Here is a 26,454-nt window from a genome sequence, read left to right on the forward strand (position 1 = left end):
CCACACAGACACTGACTACACAGACAGACGCTGTGGCCACACAGACACTGACTACACAGACAGACGCTGTGGCTACACAGACAGACGCTGTGGCTACACAGACAGACACTGTGGCTACACAGACACTGTGGCTACACAGACACACGCTGTGGATATACAGACACACATTGTGGCTACACAGACAGACACTGTGGCTACACAGACAGACTCTGTGGCTACACAGACACTGTGACTACACAGACACACGCTGTGGCTACACAGACACATGCTGTGGCTACACAGACACACATTGTGGCTACACAGACAGACACTGTGGCTACACAGACAGACTCTGTGGCTACACAGACACACGCTGTGGCTACACAGACACACATTGTGGGTACACAGACAGACACTGTGGCTACACAGACAGACTCTGTGGCTACACAGACAGACTCTGTGGCTACACAGACACACGCTGTGGCTACACAGACACACATTGTGGCTACACAGACAGACACTGTGGCTACACAGACAGACTCTGTGGCTACACAGACACTGTGGCTACACAGACACACGCTGTGGCTACACAGACACAGGCTGTGGCTACACAGACACACATTGTGGCTACACAGACAGACACTGTGGCTACACAGACAGACTCTGTGGCTACACAGACAACTGTTTCAGCCTTCAGCCTTAGTCCTGGATATATTCTATATAATCATTCCAGTTGTTGGGCAGAGATGATACAGTGAGTGATTAAGTGGCTAATATACTGATTTGGGGGTGTGAAATTTTTTGAATTCATGTATGGAATTATGATTTCTATAACCATGTCCTAAATACGGTGTGCATGATACTGTTAAACTGTGATTTTATAACTGATGTAAACATGCCAATTAATCTTGAGTAACATGTTATTTAAAATTGTTATAAAGAAGGCATACATTTATTTTGTGTCTTAAATTTTCATTAATTTTTCCTTGGAAATGGAAGACAAAAGTATTTGACATGGATATTAGCAGGCTTCATCAGGATGTGTTGATGATTCTCAGAGGACTGAGAAATTTGAAATATATGAAAATTATTCAAAATATAGTGAGTGGTTCATACACAGTTCAGACTTTCATATTTAATACACATTTTAAAATCTTTCGTGGAAGGAGATTTTATATTCTTTTCAAATTCCCAAAGTTACATATCTTTCACTTGCTCTCTTCATTTATTCACAGATATAAAACCAGCTAATGTGTTCATTACAGCCACTGGGGTGGTAAAGCTTGGAGATCTTGGACTTGGTCGGTTTTTCAGCTCGAAAACTACAGCTGCACATTCTTTAGGTAAGAGGAGCGATACCATTTCAGCCAGTTACTTCTGTGTGCTGCGGGGACCATGGTTTAGCACAGGTCTGCCAGCTAGACAGCACTGATTGCATTCTTTATAAAACTATTCTAGGAATCAGCCTCTCCTGACAGGTGCCTGTGGTTCCCTGCGACCTTTTGCACACCGCTTGCTTACTCCTGTTTGTTCGACCTCAAGAAGGCCCCGAGGTTTTTGTTTTTTGTGGATTTTTTTTTTTTTAATGTTGCTGATAAGCCTGGCTTTTACTGTTGCCATGGAGAGCTCCTTTTATCTTACTTGTAATGATTGTGAGAAAACTCTAATGAAGAACTGTATTTGGGAAGAAGACTTCACTGAACATCTTTTAAATGCCAGAGGTATACATGCTTATTTATTCAAAGGACATGTGACTATGATAACCATAGGTGAGAAAACCTAAAGATCCATAGCAAATGAAGAGAACAATGAATTCTCCCTTTATAGAGTGGAAGAAATGCGTGCAGTTGATTCATTGTCAAGTTAGCATTATTTTAGCACTAAAATAGAATTGGTGTAATGACAACATTGTGTTAGCAATGGGAATAAAACTGTTTGGGATCAGTAACAATAGAAATTCCTAGGAGAAATGCTTTTTAAATTAAGTTAAGCATAGAGTATCTCAAGACTCTCCAACTCACATTTTTCTCCTAATGCATGTAAGACCCAGGAAATAATGAACTTTAAAATAAGAATTAAAGTAAAAGTAAATCAGCCTTAATTCAGATGTGTCCGTCTTTGTTGTCATAATTTCCCTGAAAGCCACTAGTTTTTTTTTTAAACATATTTAGATTTGAAGTGAGGAGCTTTTAAATGGTCCGTTGAAGAACAGTGAGGTAAACTAAATAACCAGACAGCTCCGCAAGCTGCTTGGAGACACTTAAAGGCCCTTTGTTCCCAAGATTCCATGTGCCTTTGAATCTATCATTTATTAATATTTTGTATCTAGAACACAGGCTGGCGTAGCATAAAGTGTGGTGGAAATGCAGGCATTTCTTTCACTCTATGAAGGGAGAATTTCTTCTTCTCGCCATTCGCTGTGGATCACCTTCAGGTTTTCTCTCCTGTAGTTGTCACAGGCACATGTCTTTTGTCCTTCCAGCCTTGTTAGTGATGGAGAACAGTGTCCACGCTTGGCGCACTGCCTTTTCGCTTCACACTCACGGTCATAAAACTACACCACCTTTTTTCAGGTACAAAAACATCATCTGAAATTACATAAGAAATTAATACATTTGCACAGCACTGGGATAAAGTTTTATTTTGGAAGTTACAATTCTTACGGTAGACGCGGTAGACGATTTCTAGGAAGAAGCCATGGTGGTTAGCAATACTAATGACGCTGTCGATCTGTGTTGCTCACCTGATTTCGCATGTCATAACAACATCCTGTCATTAACTCACTTGAAACACTGGCTTATAACTGCATGCACATGCACACAAATTACACATGTACACAAATTATACACACACACACACACAAATTGCACATGCCTATGCACATATGTGTACTGTTATGCACACGTGTGTATTGCTTAAATGCTGTTTTGTAGTCACTCTTGAGCAGGCTGTTGTTATCCAGCCTTACTGAACTAACGCGTAACTTGAAATCCAAATCTGAACAATTAGAAGTGGATTCAGTCTGAGGGTTGCTACTTTCTGCAAAAGTTCTAGTGGGGATTACAGCATATGCGCATCATCAGACTTGGGTGAAGGGTCAGTCTAAATTATGTGATATGGAGGACAAAGTGAATTTGAGTAGACTTAAGAATTCAGTAAGGATTTATCTTCCTGGGTCCTGTGATGCATGCACATGTTGATGCCGTCATTACTGAAACTAAGATACTTCTAAACTCTAGCCAGTGAGGAGGAAGAAGCCATAATGAACTAATTTCTGCAGCAATTTTGTTTTTCATCCTGAGGAGCAGGAATTTTAATTTAAAAAAAAATTCTTTTATCTGTGCTGTCTTTTGTGCACAGTGAAGATTCTGATAGTGTGAAATTCATGTTTCCTAAGCAAAGTGCACTGAGTAATGAGTTAAAGTATGAACTCTAGTTTGTTCATCACCATTTGACCAAAAAGAATCAAGGGAAAGTCTCTGCTAACAAAAAATATGTATAATATAGGAAGAATAGAAGAAATGCTGACACAATTTTTATTGTTGTTGGCAGGTTGTCCCTATTTTTGTTTTTGTTTTTTTACTTCTAGAGCATTATTAGTCTGCTATTGTTATATAAATTTATTATTATAAATAAATTTATTGGCCTCTAATACTTGAGAATGAAAGTAATTAAAAAGATGGCCACCCATGCAAATTTGTTTTGCTTATAAAAATACTGTTTAGCAGCTTATTTATTATGTATTGTTGCATTTCTGGTTTTACTCATAGTAAAGGCTGTGACATTGTTTATGCTTAAAATAGGCCTACTTTAGTGAAACTGTAAATAAATAAGATGCTTAATGCAATGCATAATGAAAAATATTTTTAAAAAAATAGGGGCCTAGGACTTAACTAATTGGTAGATGGTTGCCCAACATTGAAGACAGGAGGGTCGGAGGGTCAAGCTCATGCTGTGCAATACTGGAAGTTTTAGGCCATTCTATTCCACGAGACTCTTTAAGAATGAATGAATGAATGAATGAATGAATGAATGAATCAGAAGAAAGGAAGGAAAGAAAGAGGGGGAGAAGGAAGGAATGGAAGGAAGGAAGGAAAGAAGGAAGGACAATTACCTGAATGTTACACTAAAGTCTTAGTGGAAGCAAATTTCATTTCACTTTGTCAAAGACCTTTTTTTTTTTTTTTTTTTAGAAGTTTAGTTTAAAATTGCAAAGTTCTAAGATTTTGGCGTGAATATCCATATACTTAGCATTTATTTATACTCCCTCCAAATTGTATATATTTATTGAGATATCAGAACATACTCCCGGAATATTTTATTTTTTCAACTCCATCAGAGACTTGAGAAGGAATAAAATAATTACCTAGGTAGACAGGAAGTGCAGGTTAGTATCTTCCAAAATGAGAAAATGACAGAGACAGTTTGCTGCCTGAACTGTCACCCAAAACTCTCTATAACGTAGGGCCCAATATATCTGACAGACATATTTGTGAGGCAGGAACTATTGAGGACTTGCTTACCCTGTCTTGACAGAGTTTGACTGTCGACTATGCCTGCATCCAAGCTTGCCCATTTTTAGGCAGAATTCTGTCTGTGACAGAAACATGGACATTTTGCCCAGTGGCTTGTTTGCTACATTTGAAGTCATCTCCATAAGGAGGTTCTTTTATGCTCATCATCTTCTTTGAAGTAGGCTGGGTGTTAACAGGAGTTAACCTGTGTTATTGTCAAAGAATCTTTAAAATAATAAAAAACATATATAAATTCCATATTCTGTAGGTTTTTGAAGACCTTATCTGTTTTACCTTATCTATCTATAGAATCATATATATCTGTTAAGCCTAGGATGTATATTCTTGTGATTAAAAATAGACTAGTAATTGACAGGACAATGATTTGATCAACTAACAATTAACTTGTATTAATTATCCTAAGCCGCCTGCAATAACACTTTCAAAATATTGGAAGTAACCCTTATATTATCTCACCCTCTTCTTTAATCATCATGATCATTTCTCCTGGAGTGTGATTTTTTTTTCCCTTCCAGATGTCACTTCCATCCAGGTGTGATGGTTGTTTTCTGCTAGAGCCATGTTCTCGGCCCTTGATCCGGCATTGGGAGCATTGAGAGTTCACTGATCTCTAACTTCCTGTTCCTATTATCGACTCTACTCTTCTTCCTTCAGTGTGCCTCCCCCACCCTTGCTTTGTTCTGAGCATGAGAAACAGCATAGTATCCTAGATACTCCTGGTTTTTATGATGACAGCTCTGGAGCATCTTCATCCAAGCCATTGGCTAACTCTTCTGGAACTCATAGTCTAGATTTCCGGCTCAAGGGTCCAGCAGGAAGGCTGCAGCAGCACTCGGGTTGCGAGGGGTGACCGCATGAGTGGTAATGGCTTGAGCATCCAGAACCAAGACTGCAGGGATGTCCTGTGCTTCCAGGGGCAGGTGGGATGATGGGAGAAAGGGGCTAGGGCTGCTAGAAACACCATGATTTCATTACTAGTCTGGTTTTGAATTGACGTTTGGTTGTGCTTTCAGAAAACCTTTTACTGTTGCCTGAGTTTTCTTGGCCTCGACAGTTAGCTGTATGACTCCATATTGAGCTGCAGTCCATACTTGAGAGAATTAGGCAAGTCTTTGTCTTTGAGGCACTTACCCAAAGCACATAAAGTAGTAAGATGACTTGATGTGCCAGGAAGGAGGAGGGGGGATGATTGACAAGTGTGAAGAGGGCAGGCCTGTCTGGGGAGACACATTGTGAGTCTGAGGATCAGAAAAGGGCTACTGTATACTGTAACAGAACCCTGGGCCGTGATTACTTCGCCTCACAGGCAGGTACAAGATGAGCTCCGGGTTTGCCTGAGCAGGGGAAGGGAGGGGCAGGGCCAGATTTAGCAGGCATTCACATTGTCTTCCTACTGTGCTTCCCAGGCAAGTTCTTACAAGAGTGTGATGAAAAGAATAGCAGGCTGTGCGTTGAGGAGAGCAGCCATGGGTGACCTTCGTCGGCTTCAGGTCAAGCATGTCTGGGGTTGTCTGTGTGGCTGATTTCAGTCCTTCCGTGTACTGGGAGGTCTCCTCTTTCCCTCTCTCAGTATCTGTGGACCAGGAAGATTGCTGTTCTCAGCTGTCATCTGCAATGGGAGCTGTTCTCCAGGCTCGATCGTCTTCTGTCACCCTTCTGTCTCCTATGTGAATTTAGGATTTTCGTTTTGTCCTTTGCTGTTGATCCAGATAGGGCTGTGCATCTAGGGAGACTGATCGTTGAATACTACACTTATCTCTGTGAGGTTTGCCTTGCTTTCTTTCATAGTGTTGTTTGTCGACCTCACAGATGTAACAGATGTTGGGAAATCTGCCATCTATCCACATCTGTAAAAAGTTATGGTGAAGACACAGCTCTCTCCTGACCCACGTGTATGATTGACTAGGTCAGCGGCACTCTGGTTTCTTAAGGGTAACCCCCAACACAATTGTCACCTCACGGGACCCAAATCAAGCATGCTAAAGCAGAAGTTGCATACAGCCATGTTTTCTACTGCGAACAGCAGTGCTCTGACCTCGTTCTATTTTATTTCAATTAAAACAATGCTGATTACAAAGCGGTGAATTGATTTCACAACTCACTAATGAGTTGCCTGGCCTGCAATTTGAAAGGCATTTGTCCAGCTCTCCAGGGTCTTCCTGCTGTTTCACTTCACGCTGATTCCCATTTTTCCACTTGGAGACGTTCTCCTGACGTACTCGCTGGCCAGTGCAGTTGGTCAGACAAAAATTTGCCTGCCGTAGGTGGGTAATGGCACACACGGGGCTTGTCAGCAGTCTGTCAGTCACTCAGCTCCTGCGTGTGTTCGTTCTGGTGTTGGGGAAAGCACCGAGGGGCAGAAGGCACTGTGTGGAAGATGGCATATAGGCCTTTGCCTTCCTTGTTTGGACTTAATTCTCACAGAGATTTAATTTCCCATTGTAACAGCACTTCATGGCATTTTTCTTGTTCAATTTACAGGGTTTCTTTGGCTTTCTGTTTAATCTGGAATTACCTAGTCTGCTGTGACTTTGCCTGTGAGTCTACTAGAAACATAGTTTTCCCTCTCTCGCTATTGAGGGCTCATGCTCCTCCCAGATTTAGGAAAAATTAAAACAAAGCCTGGAGCTGGGGCTTTGGGACATTTCAAAACTGTCTTCATGATTGTTTTCTCTACCACCAGATTCAGTGATAGACACCTAAGAGACGGGCAGTAACTGAATGGGGCTTAGAGACAGGTTTTGCATAAAAAGATAAGTTGAACTAAATGTGTTAGGGTAGGTGAGACTATGTTGAAGAACGAAATATTAGTCTGCATCAAATCGTTTGTATGTCTTGTCACCCCAGAATACTGTCCAGCCTGCCCTTGGTCTTCAGGGCACTGTTCCCCACTCTCACCCCATCCCCCATCCCCACTTTCAGCATTTCAGGCAGTGTCAGCTCTGTATTGCCTTCATTTCAACATTTGCTTTGGGGATTTATTAATGGGGGATGATGCTCACTCTCTGGATCTTAACTAAGGCCTTCTGCTTGAATGTGACACAGTGTCCTTCCACCCACATCTCCTCATCCAGGGCAAGTCTCCTGTCTCGTCTTAACAAACCAGAAAAGTAGTTTTCTGTGTATCCAGAAGAAGAGAGCCCAGGAAAAATGCACAGAGATAAAGGAAAAAGGCCTCTTTGATATTTGTGCTGTATTTGTTTTTGACATGTCTGTAGTTACACTAAGGAACCATTATTAGCTCTTTTAATGGGAATGGTTGTGAGTGAAGTGGGAGTCATGTGTGGCGTTAAGGAAATTTTATCTTTCTAAGCTGGGACACTCTGAGCACAGAGGTTTTCTGTGGTCCCCCTCAGTGTTGACCCTGTTGACAATGTGGTGGATGCTGCATCTTCAATAATCCTTATACTAATCACTTTTGCTCCTCGAGCTTCAAAAAGTCTGGATTAAATGTCACATAATCTTTCTGTTTTCAAATTTCCCTTCAGTTCACTAACTTGTTAGAAAAGTAAAATGACTTAGATTCATGTCAAGGCATGGCCAAGGCAGAGCTCACTTCAGTTAGGGAAATCACAGGTTTTTCTATGCAAGTGTTATTCTTCCTATAGTGAGTATATTGGCCTCTCTTACTCTCCTACCTACTGCCCTTCAGAAACTCCCCAAGAAGGAAAACCTTCACAGAATGATCTCAGACATCACATTTTTAAGCCCTGTATGTTTTCCTGTGCCCCTAGGTGTCTTCTGTGGGTCTCGTTGTAGAGTGAGTCTTCCACACATGGAATTAAATTCTCACTCTTCACGTGGTGCAGGCCTCCTTACACACTAGTGCTTTTTCTGTTGCTGCTCTCATAAACCACCACAAATTTAATGGGAGAAAACCATAGAAATGTATTGTTTCGCAGTTTCGTAGGTCCGGGGTCCAGGTTGGGTCTCGGTGAGCTAACTTCTTGCCATCTGCAGGGCTCCTGGAGGCTGTAGGGCACCATCTGTTTCTTGTCTACTCAGGTTTCTGGCAGCTCTTTGGTGCTGTTAAAACTGCAGTCTCTTTTTCTTAACTGCCTATTGGCTGAAGACCACTCCCACCTTCTAGAAAGGGCTTCTATTCTATCCCTTGGCTGTGGGATGAGCCTCCCTTGCACTTGGGATCTCTCTTGCTCTTCTGTTGTGTCTCTTCCCAATCATCTGTATTATAACAGGTGTAAGCTTATGCCGGCAAAGTTCCCTTTGCCCGGTCCATAATGTAATCAAGGGTAACACCAGGTCGAAAGATCACAGTGCACTTCTACCACTGTAGAAGCCAGGGGGGATTAGTAGAAGAATGTTTTGATGTCTTTAATATAATTATTGAAATCGAATGGGCTCTTTCTTTCTTTTTCTTTTGGTGGGGGTGGGAGGTGGGTTGTAATACTTGAAAAGTTATTCCCAAAAGTTTATTCAGGCCACAAGGGACTTGTCACTTTACCAGCAGACACACTTCTCAGGGGTTTCCCCTTTCATGGCCTGGGATGTAGAAGAGGAGAGAAAAGGCAACAGGAGCAACGTTAGGAAAATTAACTTCTGCTACAAGTCTCACCACATACCATGTTCCTGTATACGTAGTTGAGGTAGTTATCTGCTACTCAAGAAAATACACTTCCTGATGCTTTCCCAGGGTGCTCTGCCTGCCTGTGCGGTGACGTTTGGAGGAGGTTGAGCATGCTTTCCTAATGTCCCTGAGAAGAGTAAAGATGGAGAGGGTCGCCCTATGTGCACATGTGTGAATTTAGCTGGTGTATGTGTTTGCTTTGTATCCTAAAATGAAGTCGATCTGTTAAAATCTAACTAGCATGCACCAATATTGATGTCTATGTTGGACAAGTACTTGAAATCCCCAGGGGGAAATTGTGTTGATGATGTGTCATAGGACATCCTGAACTTGTGTTTATCTTTCAAAAGCATCTCTTTGGTTCTGTGATGCTGTCAGCAGAGTAAATGCATGCCCACCAGTGGGGCTAGATATGGAATTTCACACAGGAGTCTCTTGAGTGTACTCTCCGTGTTCCCCACACTATTTCCAAGTGTGATACACCCTCTGATTTCAGCTCAGAAAATTAGTGTTTCTCAACCAGGCATTAAAACAGTTTCTTGTCTGGTGCCAGGCGCCACCTGTGGTCACGCACTTGTTTTCCCCACACCTTTCCTGGCTCCGCTCCATGAGTCCATCTTTGCTGTGCACCTCGCATTGTTTGGGGTGGTGTAAAGTGTAGAGGCAGAATATGTTCAGTCAGTCCTAGAGGCCACTTCAACTGATTTATTTTTAACTTTCGGTCCATTCTCGACTTAAGTAATTGCTCTTCGAGGAAGCTATTATCTGTCTTAAACTGTGCACATTTAACCTCTCAGCCACCACAACCAGTGTTTATTTAAAACAACTACAGAAGCGTAGCATAGTGTAATTTTCACATGCGGCCCACTGAATTTCTGGCTTTTTCTCAGCTCTTTTGGTTTGGGGAGCTCTAAACATTTTCAGTTACGTTCCAGCCGTCAGTTTAATGAAATAACTGTCTGCTAAAAGGACTTCAGTTCCAGGCTGCCCAGGGAGAGTCTTCTATCTTTGACAACTTGTCTGACCTGGCAGGCCTCTTTACTGATCAGAGTCCAGCATCTCAGACAGCTCCTAGGAACACGCCCCGTGTGGCTCTACTGTGCCTCCTTAGCACTAAGGATCTGTCCTGTTTACCTCTGGGTCTCAGGACCTAGCACAGAGGGCACCGTGGCTAGCACCTGAACATTTGTTAAGTCAGTCAGCTAACACACACAGTGAGTTAGTTGACTGCAGTGCCTGGAACAGGGGAACAGTGAAGTCCTCTGAGACCTCCCTCTGTGGTGTCAAAAAATGTTATCAGGTATGCCTCGCAGATGACAGATTTTATTTTCTAAATGTCTTTTGCAGAAGAAATACTGATTCAGACATCCCATGTTGACCTCAGATTATACTCATAATAATGAAATAAATTTGATCTTTTTCCATCCTGTCTGCCAACAGCATTTCTGGTTGACTCATAAGTTCAATGAAAAAATGGAAATTAATGCGTCGTCTCTCGGTTGTGTATTTGAATCAAACTGCGGTTAAGATGACTTGTGTCTTTTTAATTTTCCCAGCAAGGAATGTTCAAGGCATTATCTTCTGCAGTTTGTCCTGATTCTGAGAAAAAGGACCAACATTTCTGGCCTGAACTGGCTTACTTCTCTTATAGCATTCTCATTTGGCTAACCTAAAGAGCAGTTCTAAAAAGGAGCATATCATATTTTTCCATGTGGATTTTTAAGAGTTTGTGTAAGTGCTGTAAGATTAAGGAGTAAACCGTGTCTCAGAGATATCTGATTTTATGCACTATCCCTTTTCATAGTTCAGGAAAAATGAATAAACGTAGGTGTAGGAGGACCAGGAAAATCTCTCAGTGGGTAGGGAGTGCTCGCAGCCACACCTGACAGTCTGACTTCAGTCCCAAGACTCACATGACGGAAAGAGAATCAGCCCCATCAAGTTGTCTTCTGTCCCCTACATGTTCACTGTGGGCCATGCTTGTGCATGCTTGTGTGCACACACACATGCACACTCAGAGGCACACGCATGCACACTCAGACACACAGGCACACTAAATAAATGAGTAAATGAAAAGAAGAAGAGGATATAGCTGAGGCAAAGGGTGAAGCACATTTCCTGCTTTTGACCAGTTCTTGGTTGCCTCCTTGATTAAAAGAACAAAGAGAGAATGCAAGCTCCTGTCACACATAAGGAGTCTTTCCTTGTGCTGGGTGACTTTCTTTGTCCAAGTCTCTGCAGAGACTAAAGAGCTGAGGTTTTGCCTATATCATTTAAAATGTTCTGTATGTTGGCCGTTCTAATGCAGTGTTCCCACATCACAGCTTCTGAGTAGCCCCCTTGCCAGCAGGATTTGTAGGTTTCCTTGCGCTTACTGTGGATCTTCTAAAAACCCAGTGATCTTATTCCAAATAAGTTTAAAGCATAGTTATTTTTTATGAAATATGACCATGTAAAATACTCCTCATATAGCCAGGTCAGCTAATGCCAGGAGAGTGTTTTATTTTTACAGTTGAAAGATTGTCATAGTACAGTATTAGCATAGATTAAGGAAAGGTCAGATAACACTTTCAGTTGTTGGCAGCTTTCTTCTGAAGCCAAGCTTTTTTTCTTTTTTCTTTTCCTTTTTTTTTTTTTTTTAATATCCATTTCTTAGCCTCTGTTACTCATGTCAGGAGGTTAAAATGGTGTAAGTATCCACTCTTGCAAAATGCGTTCTCATCTTTCCCATAACCATAAATTCTAGAGCGATGAGCAGAACTGTGCATCCTGCTGCCGTGGGCCTCCTTCCACATGTAGTGGCTTGCATGGTTCTCTCAACTCTCACTCCATTCTTTCTTTCTTTCTTTCTTTCTTTCTTTCTTTCTTTCTTTCTTTCTTTCTTTCTTTCTTTCTAACAGCTGTTTAAAGACTCACAACATCCTTTAGGCAACAATCATCATAAAAATAGCTGTCTTGGAGTTTAAGGAAAAGAGTTTAGGAAGAGGAAGTAATTATGTCTTCGTTCAGTTGAGATGTTGAAAATGTAACACAGCACTTGAATGCCCTGCAAATTCTCCCAAGCACTTGAAACTGTAGCTCTCTCTGTTTAAAGGGGAGAAGGATGAATCAGGCTGTGATGTGATGGGGCTGAACATCTTTGCTCAGCTCTGTCCGCAGAAGAGGTGGGTCCAGAGCCAAGGGACACTTAAGGAACGTGCTGGAAGAGGCTGTGGAAGCTCGCTCTCAGGCCTCTGGTCAGCAGTAACTATGAACTTGGTCAGTTGCCAGTAGTGCAGAATGCAACCTGCTCACCCTCTATGACGATGGCTGGAAACCTGTTGTGAAGGAGGTGGGTAGTTTTCAGGAAGCCTTTGAGATAAAACACACAGAAACAGTTGGAAGATGCCTGTTGTTAAGATGGAGAACGAGCGTTTAAGTTTCAAACCACAGCGCTGGGTCTGTCGCATCATGCTGAACCCCCAGCAACGGCACTGCAGAGGGTGTCCCCGCTACACGAAATTGTCGTCACTTAAAGCACAGTTCGAAACCCCTCATCATTCTTTTTCTCTGCTCTCTTCACTTATGGGGTGCTGTCGGGGAGCTGGGTGGTGTTTCCAAGGTGTTATGCCGGGCTGAGGCTAATCTCTGTAAAGTGTTAGCATTTGCTCTTCCCTTTCCCGCCCATCAATCTTTCACACTCATATCAAATCCCTGATGTATCAGCAGGCTTCCCAGAGCTCCTGGTTAAATTACCTTTGTGTTTGGTAAGCTCTGAACCTTCAAGCTTGGTGTCTTCAGCCGCCCCCTGTGGATCTCAGGAAGCCTCTCTCTGTGGGCATCCCTCCCTGCCAGTCTCTCCCTTCAGGTGCTGTAGCCAGAAGCCTGTGAGGGGCCACTTCATTAATCCAGCCCCTCTCACCATCCTTCCCACAGAAGAGAAAGTGTGTGCCAGTGATTGGCGTTGCTTGTGCAAACTCTGAGTGTGTGATCTACGCACTCTGCTCTTGTGGATTTTCCACAATAATGACACTCTAAAGCTAGTTTTGTTGTTGTTGTTGTTGTTGTTGCTGCTGCTGCTGCTGTTGTTGTTGTTTTCCTGAACTACTACTTCCTGACACTACTGAAATAAGCAAACTTGCCTTCAAGGTATATGCTACAATTAACTGATTCCTTGGTTTTTCCCCTCCTTTATTTTCCTGTCAGGGTAGCTCAGATTTCCGTTAACATTTTCATCTTCCCGCATCTTCTTACCTCATGTGCTCACTTCGTGAGTGCTGCACCCTTAGGTCCTTTCTGGTAAGAACTGTTCATTTTCCTTGAAAGTGGATTGATTCTGTTCTAGGTAAACCCATGGTGCTTCCCTGCTCAGCACTTGAGTTGTCACACAAAGATCTTGGGCTGTAACTTTATTCCGTTTGAAAACTGACTTCTGCTTCCAAGGATGGTGCTTTGATTATTGGCGTGGCCCATTATAGTGTTTCTGCCTATAGTCCCCTTTACAACATTGTGAATTATCTCTTTAAGATTTATAGCAAATACCTAGGGTTGTTTTTGGTTTTTGATAAGTAATGGAAAAACTAGAAAATGCCTTTTCTCCACAAGTAGGTGTTACCAGGTTGCCTCTGCTTAACAAGATCCATGAATACCAAGTGTAAACCTCTATTTGTTGGTTGACAAAGAGGCTTGGGCTAGTAGTGGTGAAACAATACTAGAGATATTTGAAATTAACGGTATTCACTTTGAAAGTCACCTAAATGGTTTTACTTTACAAAGCATAGTATGCATGCTTTCACTTACTTTAAAATGTTAAAATGTTAAAATGTTAAAAAAAAAATATATATATATATATATATAGCCACAAAAGAGAAAAAACATTTATACTTTAAAACAAAACCAACAAAGCCAAAAAGTACTCAAATGATCTTTAACAGTCTCTGTATGAACAGGAAGCCAGGTCCTTTGGCATGGGTGCCAGGCTCTGTGCTTAGGTCATCCCAGCATCTGACTTACAGCAATCCTGTGTCCCCCTGCAGAGTGACTGAGAACTGTGTAAGCAGTTACATGGCTTCCATCAGGAGCCAGGGCTGTGTTTTCAGGGATGCTTTTAAAAGCTGGCTGAGCGTGCTGTGTTTATATACACTCTTATATAATACTACTTAATTTAAAATATTATCATTAGTTATTTGAAATAGAGACACCATATCATAAACAGCAAAATCTCGTGTAATCATTCGCATAACTTTTTTGAAAAAATTTTTTCTTTTATTTTTTTCCCCTAGTTACTCTCCTTGTATTGATCCAAGGAGACAGCTAGGAGTTTAAGCCACCAGACTGTTTCATTGTAGTAATGAACTCTTTGGGATGGTAAAGATGAAATAAACTTTGAGTAGTCCCAAGAGAATTTGTTGAGTCTAACAATTTGTGACTACCTTTTTTTTATTCAATGTAAAGTTTTGTGTTTAATTTTTCAATATTTTATTTTATTTGGGTTTAAAATTAAAACATAATTGCCAATTTTATAATTTTCCCCTTCCAATTCTTTTCAGCAAACTCTCCCATGTGCCAACCCAACCTGCCTCACCCTCCCCCCAAAGTCAGTGTTTAATTTCTTACAGCAGCAACATCTTCATTTTCATGGTACTAGTTTTATTTGCTTTGTCTTTTCAGTGGGCACACCTTACTACATGTCTCCAGAGAGAATACATGAAAATGGATACAACTTCAAGTCTGACATCTGGTCTCTTGGCTGTCTGCTGTATGAGGTAAGCACTGTTGATAAATGCTGTACATCAGTTCATGTCATACAGCCTGTATTAGAGTTTACTTTGTTTTATTCTGCATATTTTGTAGTTTGCTTTTGTTGAGATGAATTAACTCACTGGGCAATGACTTATTTATTGTAAACTCCCACATACTTATTTTGTCTAATATATTTTCACATTCTGTTTTTTGACAAGGGCTTATTTTTGTAGTACTTATTTTAATAAACTGCTCTTCCACTCATCATATATATGTGAGAGAGAGGGTAAAAGTTTTTTAATGCAAGAGAATAATGTCATGGGTTTGAGACACAAATATAATTAAGGCTGCTTATCAGTATTTTGTTTCCTATTTACACCAGTGGAATATAGCTTTAAGGATGGCTTCCAAATAGCTAAGACATACAGGTTATCACTTAGGCTTGAGAATTCTGTTCTTAGCGTAAGGGGGTAGAGTCCCGTAGACTGGTTCTCTGTTAATATTGTGATGCAGTCTTGTAGCTATAGAAAAGGGTGCCCTGCTGACAGTTTGCACAGTCCTCTAGAGCAATGGCATTGACAGTATCCCAAGCTAGTGACTCCTAAGATAGAATTTTAATTGTATGTTAGGAAAATATAGAGTCAAAGATACTAATTAGAAATCAGTCAGCATCTAAGTAAGTTTTCCTGAGTTGAAGAAACACAACACACGGAATCATTTTTGTGTTTCAAGAAGGAACTCTAAAGTGTGTGTCTATTTTGTTTTCCTGACCCAGTGTCATCCGCCCCGCATTTGTGCCGCGCTTACTTGGAGGCAGTTCATCAAGGTGCTTTGTGAAATGTATATTGACCCTTTGAAGTTGTGCTGATTACAGATTCCTTAATTTGGGGAACCTGGCCTTCCTGGTTTTGTTCTTTCTCTGATGGCGAAGGACTACTGGAGGGGTTTTCATGTGCTCTTACTTGACCTCACCGCAGTTTCGACTGTGAAATGTTATGAATTAGTGATGTAGCAGAGCACGTGTCGTATTGTGTGCATGAGATGATGCAGGGCCATGCTGCTGCTTGTGTGCCCTGGTGCGTCCACGGTGTGACGGGAGGATCAGGCTCACTGTGGACGCTGCTAATGACTTAGGGGTTGGGCCAGTGTTGGTAAGAATTGGCTTGGCAGTATTGTTAAAGTAATTTTTAGAAGTTAATCATTTCTTGTGTTTAAAAGAAACTTTTTTTTTTAACCTGGCTAGGTAGTAGTATTAGAGTGGTTCAGACCATAATCTGAAATCAAAGAAACATTTTCCCTTTAAACAACCCAAAAGTAGGTAGGAGATGATTTACAAAGGATGGGATCAAATTTAACAATGGCAGAAGAAAAGCTGAGGGGAGGGAGGATTAGAGGAAGATATTTACTTAAGTCTTTCAAGACTGACAATCTCACACCCAGATTGAAACAGTTACCCACATTTTACAATTGCCTTGCGAGGCAGGATCCGTTTCTATATATGGTCACCCAGATAATAGTTCCTTCTATGGACATTCCTGTTTTCTCAAGGCATACATGTGCCAAGTTCAAGTTCAAATGTTTATTGTGTTCACGTTAGGATCCATCTCCATGCATTTTCCCAAATCCTCCATGTAAGAGTTGGGAACACTTAAAAAGATTCAATCTGTCTTGTTCAGTATTTCTCCATTATTTTATTATTATTGTTATTTATTTATTTATTTGGTGTAATTTAGCTTTTCAGAACTGTCTGTAGCGCCAAATGGCTGTTTTTCCCCCTATCATAATCCACCAAGAAATCACCATTAACAATGAAGAACTAAGAAGCCCTCTTTTGAGAACGTACTTTAAACTCGGGAAATTAGACTTTCAAATATTCCCGAAACCTTTGAAAAAACTAGGAGTGCAGTTTTAATTGATATGCAACAAAGTAGACTTTACTAATTAAAATCAAGATGCTATGCTTTGCTACACGGACCTTTACATGGAAAAGTAGGTTTTACACATTTCCTTTATTGTTCAGTGCAGCAATTGCATCCTTACAGGGTTGTAGGTTGGTGGCTTACAGTTCAAAAAAAAAGAGAGCTGCCACCAGGCCCGAAGACAGACAGTGGGCTTTCGTCCCTCCAACACCCCCAGAATACTAATGAGGAAAGTCAGACCCTGGAGGTCAGGGAGCGAGTCAATCATTCTCACGATCGTCTCAGTGTGGAGGATCAAATTAGCCTGAAAAATTCAGCTTCTGGGAGGAGAGGGCGAGCAGCTGTCAGGGGCAGCGCGGAGATGCACTAATGAACCAGATGAATAGTGCAAAAGCTTGAAAATAAAAACAGGACAGTTGACATTTTTCATCTGTCAAAGCAGGAGATGCATGAAAATATACTATTCCTGTTTAACTCCTTAGGGGACATTCAGGTTTTTTTTTTTTAACACTCTGCAGTATTGAGACAAAAGTAACATAATGAACTCCTAGCATATGATAGAAAATGGTTGTACGTTTACTTAAGGTCTTACAAAGGTGGAGAGATGGTAGTTTATAGCTACAGTGTATTCTTAAGGTGGCATTTTTTTTTTAACATTTGATTTTATCATATAGTATCCTTGCACTTCAGATGTAAACATTGCTTATGATGGTGGGTCCTCTGTTAGAAATTCCTGCTCAGTGTTTTGTGTTTAGGGCGTTCAAGTCATTATTTACCGTATGTCGTCATGTGGAACGACTATTCCCAAGGTTATTCTGTGTGGGTATGTGTAGGTTTTATATAAAAAGTGGGCTAGGTAAAGCTGTATGCAAAGCTGCTTTCTAGGTGGGATTTCCAATCCTGTCCCCCTCCTGGCTAAGGCTCTGAAGGAGTTAAAGCCTGTCTGTAGCACAGAAGACAGATGAGAGCCATTTTCAGCTTGTCCTGTCCCCACTGACGCTCACTGAGTAGCGCAGCATGGACCAGCGTGTTTCACACACACTCTGCCTGTCTGGGGAATGTACACATTGTCCTTCCAAAATCAAACTTATTAGCACATGTAGAAAAGGGTGACTGACTTTGGGGCAGCTTGGCACTCCATGTTGTATTCCTGCGGCTGCGGCTCGGAGATTTAGAAGGTTTTGAACAGGATGCGAACATTTTAAATTGAATTTTTAGTTTGTAACCTTGCTTACCAAGTAGTTGCTTGCACTTTTAAATGTCAAGTTAGAGCCTTGTCTTAAAATACATTTAAATTCAGTAATGTCTCTTTTAAAGTGATTCATCCTCTTAAGTCGTGTTTTTTTCCGAATAAAAATCATCTTTAGATACTTTGAATTGCATCTATGAGTCACAGATTTTTTAAAAACCCATTTAATGTTTCTGAGACATTATCATAAGAACAGTTATGATTTAAACGATTTAAGGATCAGTTACAATATTTAAAAAGTGTTATCTCTCTCAAAATAGCCTTTTCCTAAAGAATATATTATACACAATGAAATGATTTGCATTTTCTTCCCTAAGTTCTTGGTAAATTGAATTCAATTTTAACATTAGTTTTATGTTATATTTGACCATTACATAGTTGAGCCATACCATATGATATCTAATTTTGTCATAAAATATGCTAATTGTTTTTATGGCTGTATACACACACTATCTTTCATTTCTTAATATTATTCTGTGTTTTATGAGATTATACTAGCCATAAGATTATACTAGCCATTCCTCTTAAAGAATTTTAGATGTTTAAAAAAATAAAATTAAAATTTTCACACTTAATTCTCAGAAAAGGATAATCATAAAAATCAAAATGGTCACATAATTTTCCCCAAGTGTTCATAATTATTTTCCACTCCAGTGTCCTGTACCTGATGAAGTTACCATCAGTTTCATTGTGAGTATTTTACAGATGGCTGCATTGCAGAGTCCTTTCTACGGTGACAAGATGAATTTATACTCTCTGTGTAAGAAGATAGAGCAGTGTGACTACCCGCCTCTCCCGTCCGATCACTATTCAGAGGAGGTAAGCAATCTTCGGCCCATCCGTTGGCTCCTTTTGTTGACCTGTTTTACATTACTCAGAGAACCAGCTGACTAGTCCAGGTGGCAGCGAGAGCTCTTCCATTGTCTTCATTCTCTCTGAGCCTTGCTGTTAGGAGGAGTGGGACCTCCTCGTGTGGAAGAGCCCTAGGTAGTTCACTTGACTGATGTGAGGTGAAACCACTGAAGGGAAGAAAGGATGTTCTGACCCACCACTAGCTCTCCGGCCTCCTGTGACAGGCTGGGTCCTCAGTCCCAACCTCTCAGACAAGAAAATACTGAAAACTTACTTTGATAGAACTTCACTCCTCATGTTTTCCCAAATCTGAACCATGCACCTCTCAGCCACCTGTCTCTGAGCTTTTTCTGTCTTTCTCCTCCTTTCTCCTTCGGCACTACCTGTCCTTTTACCCCCTCACCGCCTCAGCCACACTCCTCTGGGTAAGTGGTTTAAGGATACCATTCTAGACCTGTTTATAAAATACATTGGATAGGACTGACAATGTTCAAAGACTTCCAGATGTAAATTCTTGCTTGCCTTGCCCATGCATTGGAATGAGTTGTTTTGGCACTCACCCAACATCCAATTTTTTTCATTAAACAGTTATCTTCCATTCTATCCTAATATATCGTGATTATCTGAGGGGGCGTGCAGAATTGCATGTCTCAGGTCAACTAAGATGAGCTTACAAGGATCTTTTGGGACTTCTCATCTGGGACCTACCTAAGAAAGCAGCAAAGCCTTGGACATCTCATCTCATGAGCAACAGATATTTTTGCCCCAGGAAAATGGAAAGGAAAAAAGGAAAAATAGAGAACAATTGAGTGGTTCACTTGTTAAGTAATCTTGTCATACTTTCTATGGTGAAATGAATAGCATCTGCTCTTAATATTTATTGAAAAAGGAAATTTGAGTCCATATATCTTGAATAATAAATATCTCTAAAGATTTTTTTTACTATATGTAAATCATGTGTGTTCTTAGAATATAATTAGTACGTATTCATCTAATAGTTTGATACTGATATCAAATGATCCCTACATTTTTGCTTCCTGGCATTGTATTTAGATAATTAGACTATACTCTTAGGAAGCAACGACGATCATTTAGAAGTATTATCTTTATTTGATGTTAATACTCTTATGTTAGCCATTTTTAATTACTATTTGGGGTATAGAATGTAAATATGGCATTTCACAAAACCAACTTCAGAACTACAGGCCTAGAAATACAGTAGAGTGTGAACAATAATGCAAAACGATAGCAAGAATGTCAGGGGCCTTTCTTTGTTGTGTCATTCATGCTGTCTTCTTTTTTCCATGAAGCACATGAATATTTCACATATCTGCATCCTCATCCCCTATTCTTCTTGACTAATTTTCAGACTGTCTGAATTTGCATTTCACATGGTAGCTGATTAGGAGATGCCGAGTGCAGCAGCGAAGCCTCAGCAGGCGGTTACCATGGTGACCTTCAGCAGGATTTTAATGATGATACCACTAGTGGTTCGTTGAAGTCGGCCTGCCTGCAGGGCTACTTCACTGCAGCTAAGTGTGAAGTTGGATATGCGGCTTCTCAGCCAAGGGGCAAATATCAAAGTCTGGCCCAGATAGAAGGTCTTCAAGTTGGGAAAGGAAAATAGATTCCACTTTTTACTTCCCTCTGTATAGTTACCAGTTCCAAAAAGAGCTATAAAGCAAAACATGTTATATGGTGCACCTTCCAAAAGAGACTGCAGTTTCTGGTATTGGTAAACTCTTTTTGTCATGCCCTGATGAAGCAGGAGGCACTAATGCCTTGGTAAACATGGAAATTAATTCTTGAGAGACAAAATTGAAAAACATGGTAAAGTCTATATAACAATGTTTCTTTAATCTGACCAGGAATGAAGAGTTCCCCAAGCTTTTTAAATGCTGGTGGTGTTAATAAATATTTTCCCTCCTTAATTAGGAACTAAATTTGTTTATGGAATAATTATTCCAAATTTGTTGTGGCAACAGAATCCCAAACAGATTTGTGCCACCATAATGATATTAGTGACATCTCCTGTGTTATCATAAAGGTCCTTTAATACTTTAAAAAATCCACGCTGGTATTTGTTAGGGCTAGCAGAGAATAGGGACCAAGGACAAGGTAAGTCACTTTAGCACTTGTACTGAAGACTCAATCTCCGCGTCTTTAACAGTCAAAGTGGTCAGCTTCTGTAAGTAAAAAATAAAAACAAATAACTTTCTTCGTATGTTGAGAGCTTTCCAGAGCTACTGAGGCACTGATACATTTTTAAGTTTCTTGCTCACAAAATACTTAAAAGGACCACCTCATCGTGGTATAGCATTACTTGCCAGCCCACCTCAGCAACAAGAGTCGTTAGGAAAATAACAAAACTTGTGAATACAACCATTCCACTTAAATTTTAAGAAAAAAACTCAAGAGCTTTAAAAAAATGGGAACTTCCCCCATTTCTATGTTCTACAAGATAAATGCAGGTTAACACTAAAAACCAAAGCACTATGCTTTGGAAATATAAGTGTGTACATAAATCTTTTGAAGTATGGTGTTTGTATACATATAATGTAGGTTCTAGATTGAAATAGGTCAGCTATACATGGAGGCTCTTGAAAAATGTGTATTATGACTTTGGTTCATGATTTTGTTTTGTGTAAATTCCTTCTTCCTTCCTTCCTTCCTTCCTTTCTTTCTTCTTTTTTTATTTTCCACCTGTAACAACTTCATCCACATGTAAGCAGAGAATTACTGTACTTCAGAGTTGCGGTTGAAAACAGTTCCTTCCCTTGGCTTGCTCTCTGTTTGTGTTGTCTAGTGGTAGCAGGCACTCTTTGGACGTTTGCTCTTTATTAGGAATCATAAGTCAAGCACCTGCTCCCTTCACTGCCACTGTGAGTTCTCCTAGAAGATCCCTGCATTTTCATGTTTTTAAAGATGCTGTTTCCTCTTTTCCAGCTGGCCCTCTTCTATATGATCTTCCCTGACTCTTCTCTCCCCACACCTGCCCTTGGCAGTCAATCCCGTGATAGCTGCTCCTTCATATGCACCCCTTCCCCTCTATGACGTCAGGGGTCTACAAAAACTCTGCTCTTGTGTAGCTTTTGAGGGCCTGGTGGATTTTAAAAGTTGAGTGACTGAGGGAATGAGGAAGTAAAGGAGTTGGTATTAAAAAGAAGAAATTTACAAACAAAATGAATGGCCTGATAATCAGTGATGATTGAATGACAGAAGCTTCTCAAAAGACTTGTCTAGTGAGACCCAAGCTTACCCAAAGGCGTATGGAGAGATGCGGTAGCTCTCTGCCACTAATATTCTTCCTGCGTGGCTTTTCTTCTCACTCTTTTGCATAACAGCATCAGCTATGAAACATCAGGGACGTTTACTAGCAAATGACACATACTTGTTCCCAGTGCTTAATTTCTCGAAGAGGCACTGGAATGCTCATCAAAATTATTTGTTCTGTCAGTCATCTCTTCAGACCCAGCTTGGGGAAAAAATAGCTTCAATATCTAAATATGGGGGAGGGGGAAAGTCCTGAAAAGTCAAATAAAGGGTTTGCAGATGAAAAGAGAAAGGGGTAGTCTTGGTTCCAGAAAACAAAATAGTTGATTGAAGACTCAATAGCATTGGCTTTGAGTAGGGGGAAAAAATTAAACACCTATAAAACCTTGGAAAGATGGTTAAATTATTTTTTAGTAAAAATGGGCTATGTTATTATAGCAGTAGATCTGATTGCTATGGCAGATGTTGCTGAGTCATTTTTGTTTAGGGTAACACTAGGCATTGAACCCAGGGCCCCATGCCTGCTGGCCAAGCATACAAGTGAGCTCTGTGCCCAGCCCTCTTCCATGTTTTAATTGAGATAAAGGACCTCAGCATGTTGTGTGGCTAAGTTTAAAATGGCACTGGAGCTCCAACTGCCTTTGACTTGGTGATTGCCCTGATGTAAACCCTCAAGTAGCTGGGAGCTGTGCTACAAGTCTCAGCAGTTTTTAATTTACCATAAAAATAAGACAGAGAATGTATGTCCTAGTTATATTTTGGGAAACCTGGTAATTTCATAAGTCTTCTTACTGCTTTTTATAACTGAAAGAAACCAGATTATGGCTTATGATTCAGAATTGGTTAATCAGTTTCCATATTATAGTCTCGCTCAGTTTTATGGTTTTCGAGCTTTAAGCTCATAGACAGAAGAAAGGTTTGTTGTATTAAAAACAATTAATTGGCACCATATCTCATAAAATCATCCTTTGAAATGTGTACCTGAGGACCCTGGGGATTGTACCCACTCAAAACTGGTAGGAAATGAGCTGCAAGCTTTTACCTCCAAGCACAGCCTGCTGTGCTTTCACCCTGTTCTGATATTTTCATCATCTTAGTAGGCCAGTGTGCTCTCCTTTTCTTTCTTTCTTTCTTTCTTTTTTTTTTTTTCCTTCCCTTTTCTGGCATGCTAGAAATGGGATGGCTGGAGAACGGGATTGTGTTTGCTTCCTGGCCTCTCCTGGCTTGGCACAGCACTGCAGCCTGGTGCTTCACTCACATGTTAAAAACTGGCAGTCAGCACCTCTTTTCATTCTTCATGGGGTCTCCACACATAAAAACAAACAGAACTGGCAAAAGATACATTTCATTATCGGCACACACACAAATAAAAATCATTATTTTTCAGAGCATTTAAAATATGGTACAAGGATTACAAAGTGTTTTCTATGATGTAATCAGCTGTAGTAATATTTCTTAGTCAAATGAAACTGGATTTTATAGGTTATTAGAGAATATGATGTTATTATATGGCTTTGATAAAGCTAACACTGCAATTTCAACTTTCAGAATCTTTTCATTTTCATGGATTTTATAGGTTATTGGAGAATATGATGTGATAGGGTTTGATAAAACTAATGCTTTCAGCTTTTCAGAATCCACCCTTTATCAATATAACAACTTTTTTTTGCTACACTAAGTCAGAGGTTTTGTTCCAGTTTACATGGATCGAGTCCACTTGGTGTACTGAGAACAGCAGTGGACTTCTGGATTTGACGTGGGTAAGGGAGACTCCTGCCTTCCCTGCCGGTGCTGCAGGAGGCTCAGAGCGTGAGAAACTGCTCAGACGCCTGCTATAGGCAGTTGTTGACTTCTCAGTCTGCAGCCCTTTTGCTCTCCCCTTCTCTGAAATTCCTTGAGTTTACCATGTCGGAGAGCACTTGTGTCCTCAGAAGGCTCATATGGCTTGTGATGTGCAGTGCAGAAAGGAAGGAATGGGGATGCTACTTTGTGGAAAGTAGCAATTATTTGAGCATATAATGAGCCATAAATGAGCACACCCCCCCAAGTAATCAGGTGTGTTGTTTCCTGTGATGTTTAGTCTGTATTCCAGGTTTTTGCAAAGGGGAAAGAAAATACTATCTTAGAGATGACGGACTTTAACATTTTAAAAGGCAGAGTATAGCTAAGGAAGATTTAAAGTTTTTTAAACTTTCAGTAATACAATGACCTTTGTTTTGAGTTCATAAAATCTTGCTTTATGTAAATAAGAAAACAAGATGAAAGTATCAGGTAGAGACTGACATGTTAACTTTTTGAAGTTAGTGGAAGTCTATTAGCAATATAAAAACACTTTAATTTAATAATTCAAACATTTATAGTTTTTAGATTCTCAAATTCAAATAGAATTTTAGGAAATCTTTAAGATTGTTACTGAAAATTAACCAGAATTATTTAAATTCATGCTGTGAAGTTTTTCCTGATATATCCTTACAATAATGCCAAAATGAGTGACATTATAATATTTGATACACACACTATTTTAAACGTGCATTTATACAACATTTATAATTAATGTAGTCATATTCCAATTGAGAAAAAATTAATGTAGTGTTGAATAAGAATATTACAGTTATGCATTTATTTAAATTGCCATCCAGTGTTATCTCAGAGACTGTGAGCATTTGATTTTCCTTCTTAAAAATTGTTTTAGTAAAATTCATAATTGATGTCACTGTGCTATTTGGCCACTTTACTAAAGATTGCTGTCTAAGATTAAGCTTTGAGTATTCCATTTGTGTGTATGTGTGTGTGTGCGTGTATATATATATATATATGTGTGTGTGTGTATATATATAAATATATACATATATTTAGGCAGGCCTTTTATTCATTTGTGCTACAGAACTGACACTGGGGGATTTTTCCTTGAAGACATGAATCCAAAACGGTACCCTATATTTCACATATCCTATGGGATCCTATAAAACCGTGTTACTTCCTATAAGACTTTCAGTTTTTAAAGACGCTGAATGATCTCTGATTGTGAAATACAGGCATTGCATTACATCAGTGTAAGATGGCTTCTTTTTCCTACCCCTAAGTCAATCATTAGTGACACCAAAGTGTCACTCTAATGGTGTCCATGCTGGGTATGCCTAATCATTTTGTATAAATATCTAAAGCTCCAAATACAGTGGCTTTAATGTATTAGACCCACATTGGGGTGCTAAAAGTGTGTCCTTGGATAGATGGAAATTGGGCATATCTGGGAGGCTGATATAGCATAATTGGTCTCAGAGGGATTAAGATAGGGGTGATAAAGAAACAGTACCAATAGAATTAGTCTTTATTATCCTACTGAGAATAGTGGTGGTGACCTAAAGCTATAATGCACAAAGAGCCTGACTGTTATTACCCCTGCGTGGCTGAACGTGAACTGTAATTGGGTGAGCACCCTGAGAACAATGACTCTTGACACACTCTTTAATATTTCTGGTTTTAGGCTGCATACTTTGATATTTCTTTGGAAATACATAGATCAAAATATATTAATGGCTCATCTACTGAATTTGAAAGCATTAACTTATAACTTTTTACATGGATTATATAGAATCTTTTAATTAGCTTTTAGTCATTTAAATGGCTCTGTGTTGCTTTTTAAATATCTCTGAAGTGGGTAAATGTGCATCCTCTCAAATGGACAGACTGTTCTGGCATATTATATTAAAAGTAATAACATGATCTTAAAAAGGAAGTAGAAAATATGAGAAGTAAACTTTCTATGATAAAAAATACATCTTCTGGCTTACATTATCTGTTCTTGGCTATGTCAGTGTTATAATTTAGATACTGGTCTTTAACTGGATAGCTGTCGATTCAGCAAACACACTAAGCATATGAATGCCTGGTGGTCTTAGAAATTAAAACTTAACATAAAAGAATAGAGATAGCAACTGACTTCATTTTCTTGATACTTTTCCTTTAACAGGGTCAAAAATGTAGTTACTGCCATTGCAAAGCATTAGATAGTTGTTAAAAGAATTTCAAAATAATGTGCTTCCTTCCAGAGGGCTAAAGAAATATTTTTAAAGATAAGGGAGCGTGCCTTCAATCCCAGCACTCAGGTGACAGAGGTAGGAAAATTGCTTCAAGCTAATGGACAGCAAAAACTATGTAGGAAAATCTTTTCTTAAAACACACACACACACACACACACACACACACACACACACACACACACACAACAAACCACCACCACCACCAAGTAAGGTCTTGAATATAATCATCTTATTCTGATCTTTAATGTCTGATTTTATTTAGTGTCTGACTTTGAGCGAACACTTAGTGTCACTTTCTATT

At 39.9% G+C, this 26,454-nt stretch overlaps 1 protein-coding gene across 4 annotated transcripts in view; it reads left to right on the forward strand.

Annotated features, from left to right (window-relative positions):
• Nucleotides 1-26,454, forward strand: part of NEK7 (NIMA related kinase 7) — a 128,434-nt gene that overhangs the window by 96,164 nt on the left and 5,816 nt on the right. For all 4 annotated transcript variants that reach the window (XM_084799308.1, XM_084799306.1, XM_084799305.1 and 1 more), the window contains 3 exons: nt 1,215-1,322; nt 14,749-14,843; nt 18,694-18,807. In XM_084799308.1, coding sequence (XP_084655434.1) covers nt 1,215-1,322; nt 14,749-14,843; nt 18,694-18,807 — 317 coding nt within the window. The remainder of the gene's footprint in view (nt 1-1,214; nt 1,323-14,748; nt 14,844-18,693; nt 18,808-26,454) is intronic.

Source organism: Acomys minous (assembly GCF_964271855.1).
Source record: "Acomys minous genome assembly, chromosome: 1".
NCBI classification, from domain to species: domain Eukaryota; kingdom Metazoa; phylum Chordata; class Mammalia; order Rodentia; family Muridae; genus Acomys; species Acomys minous.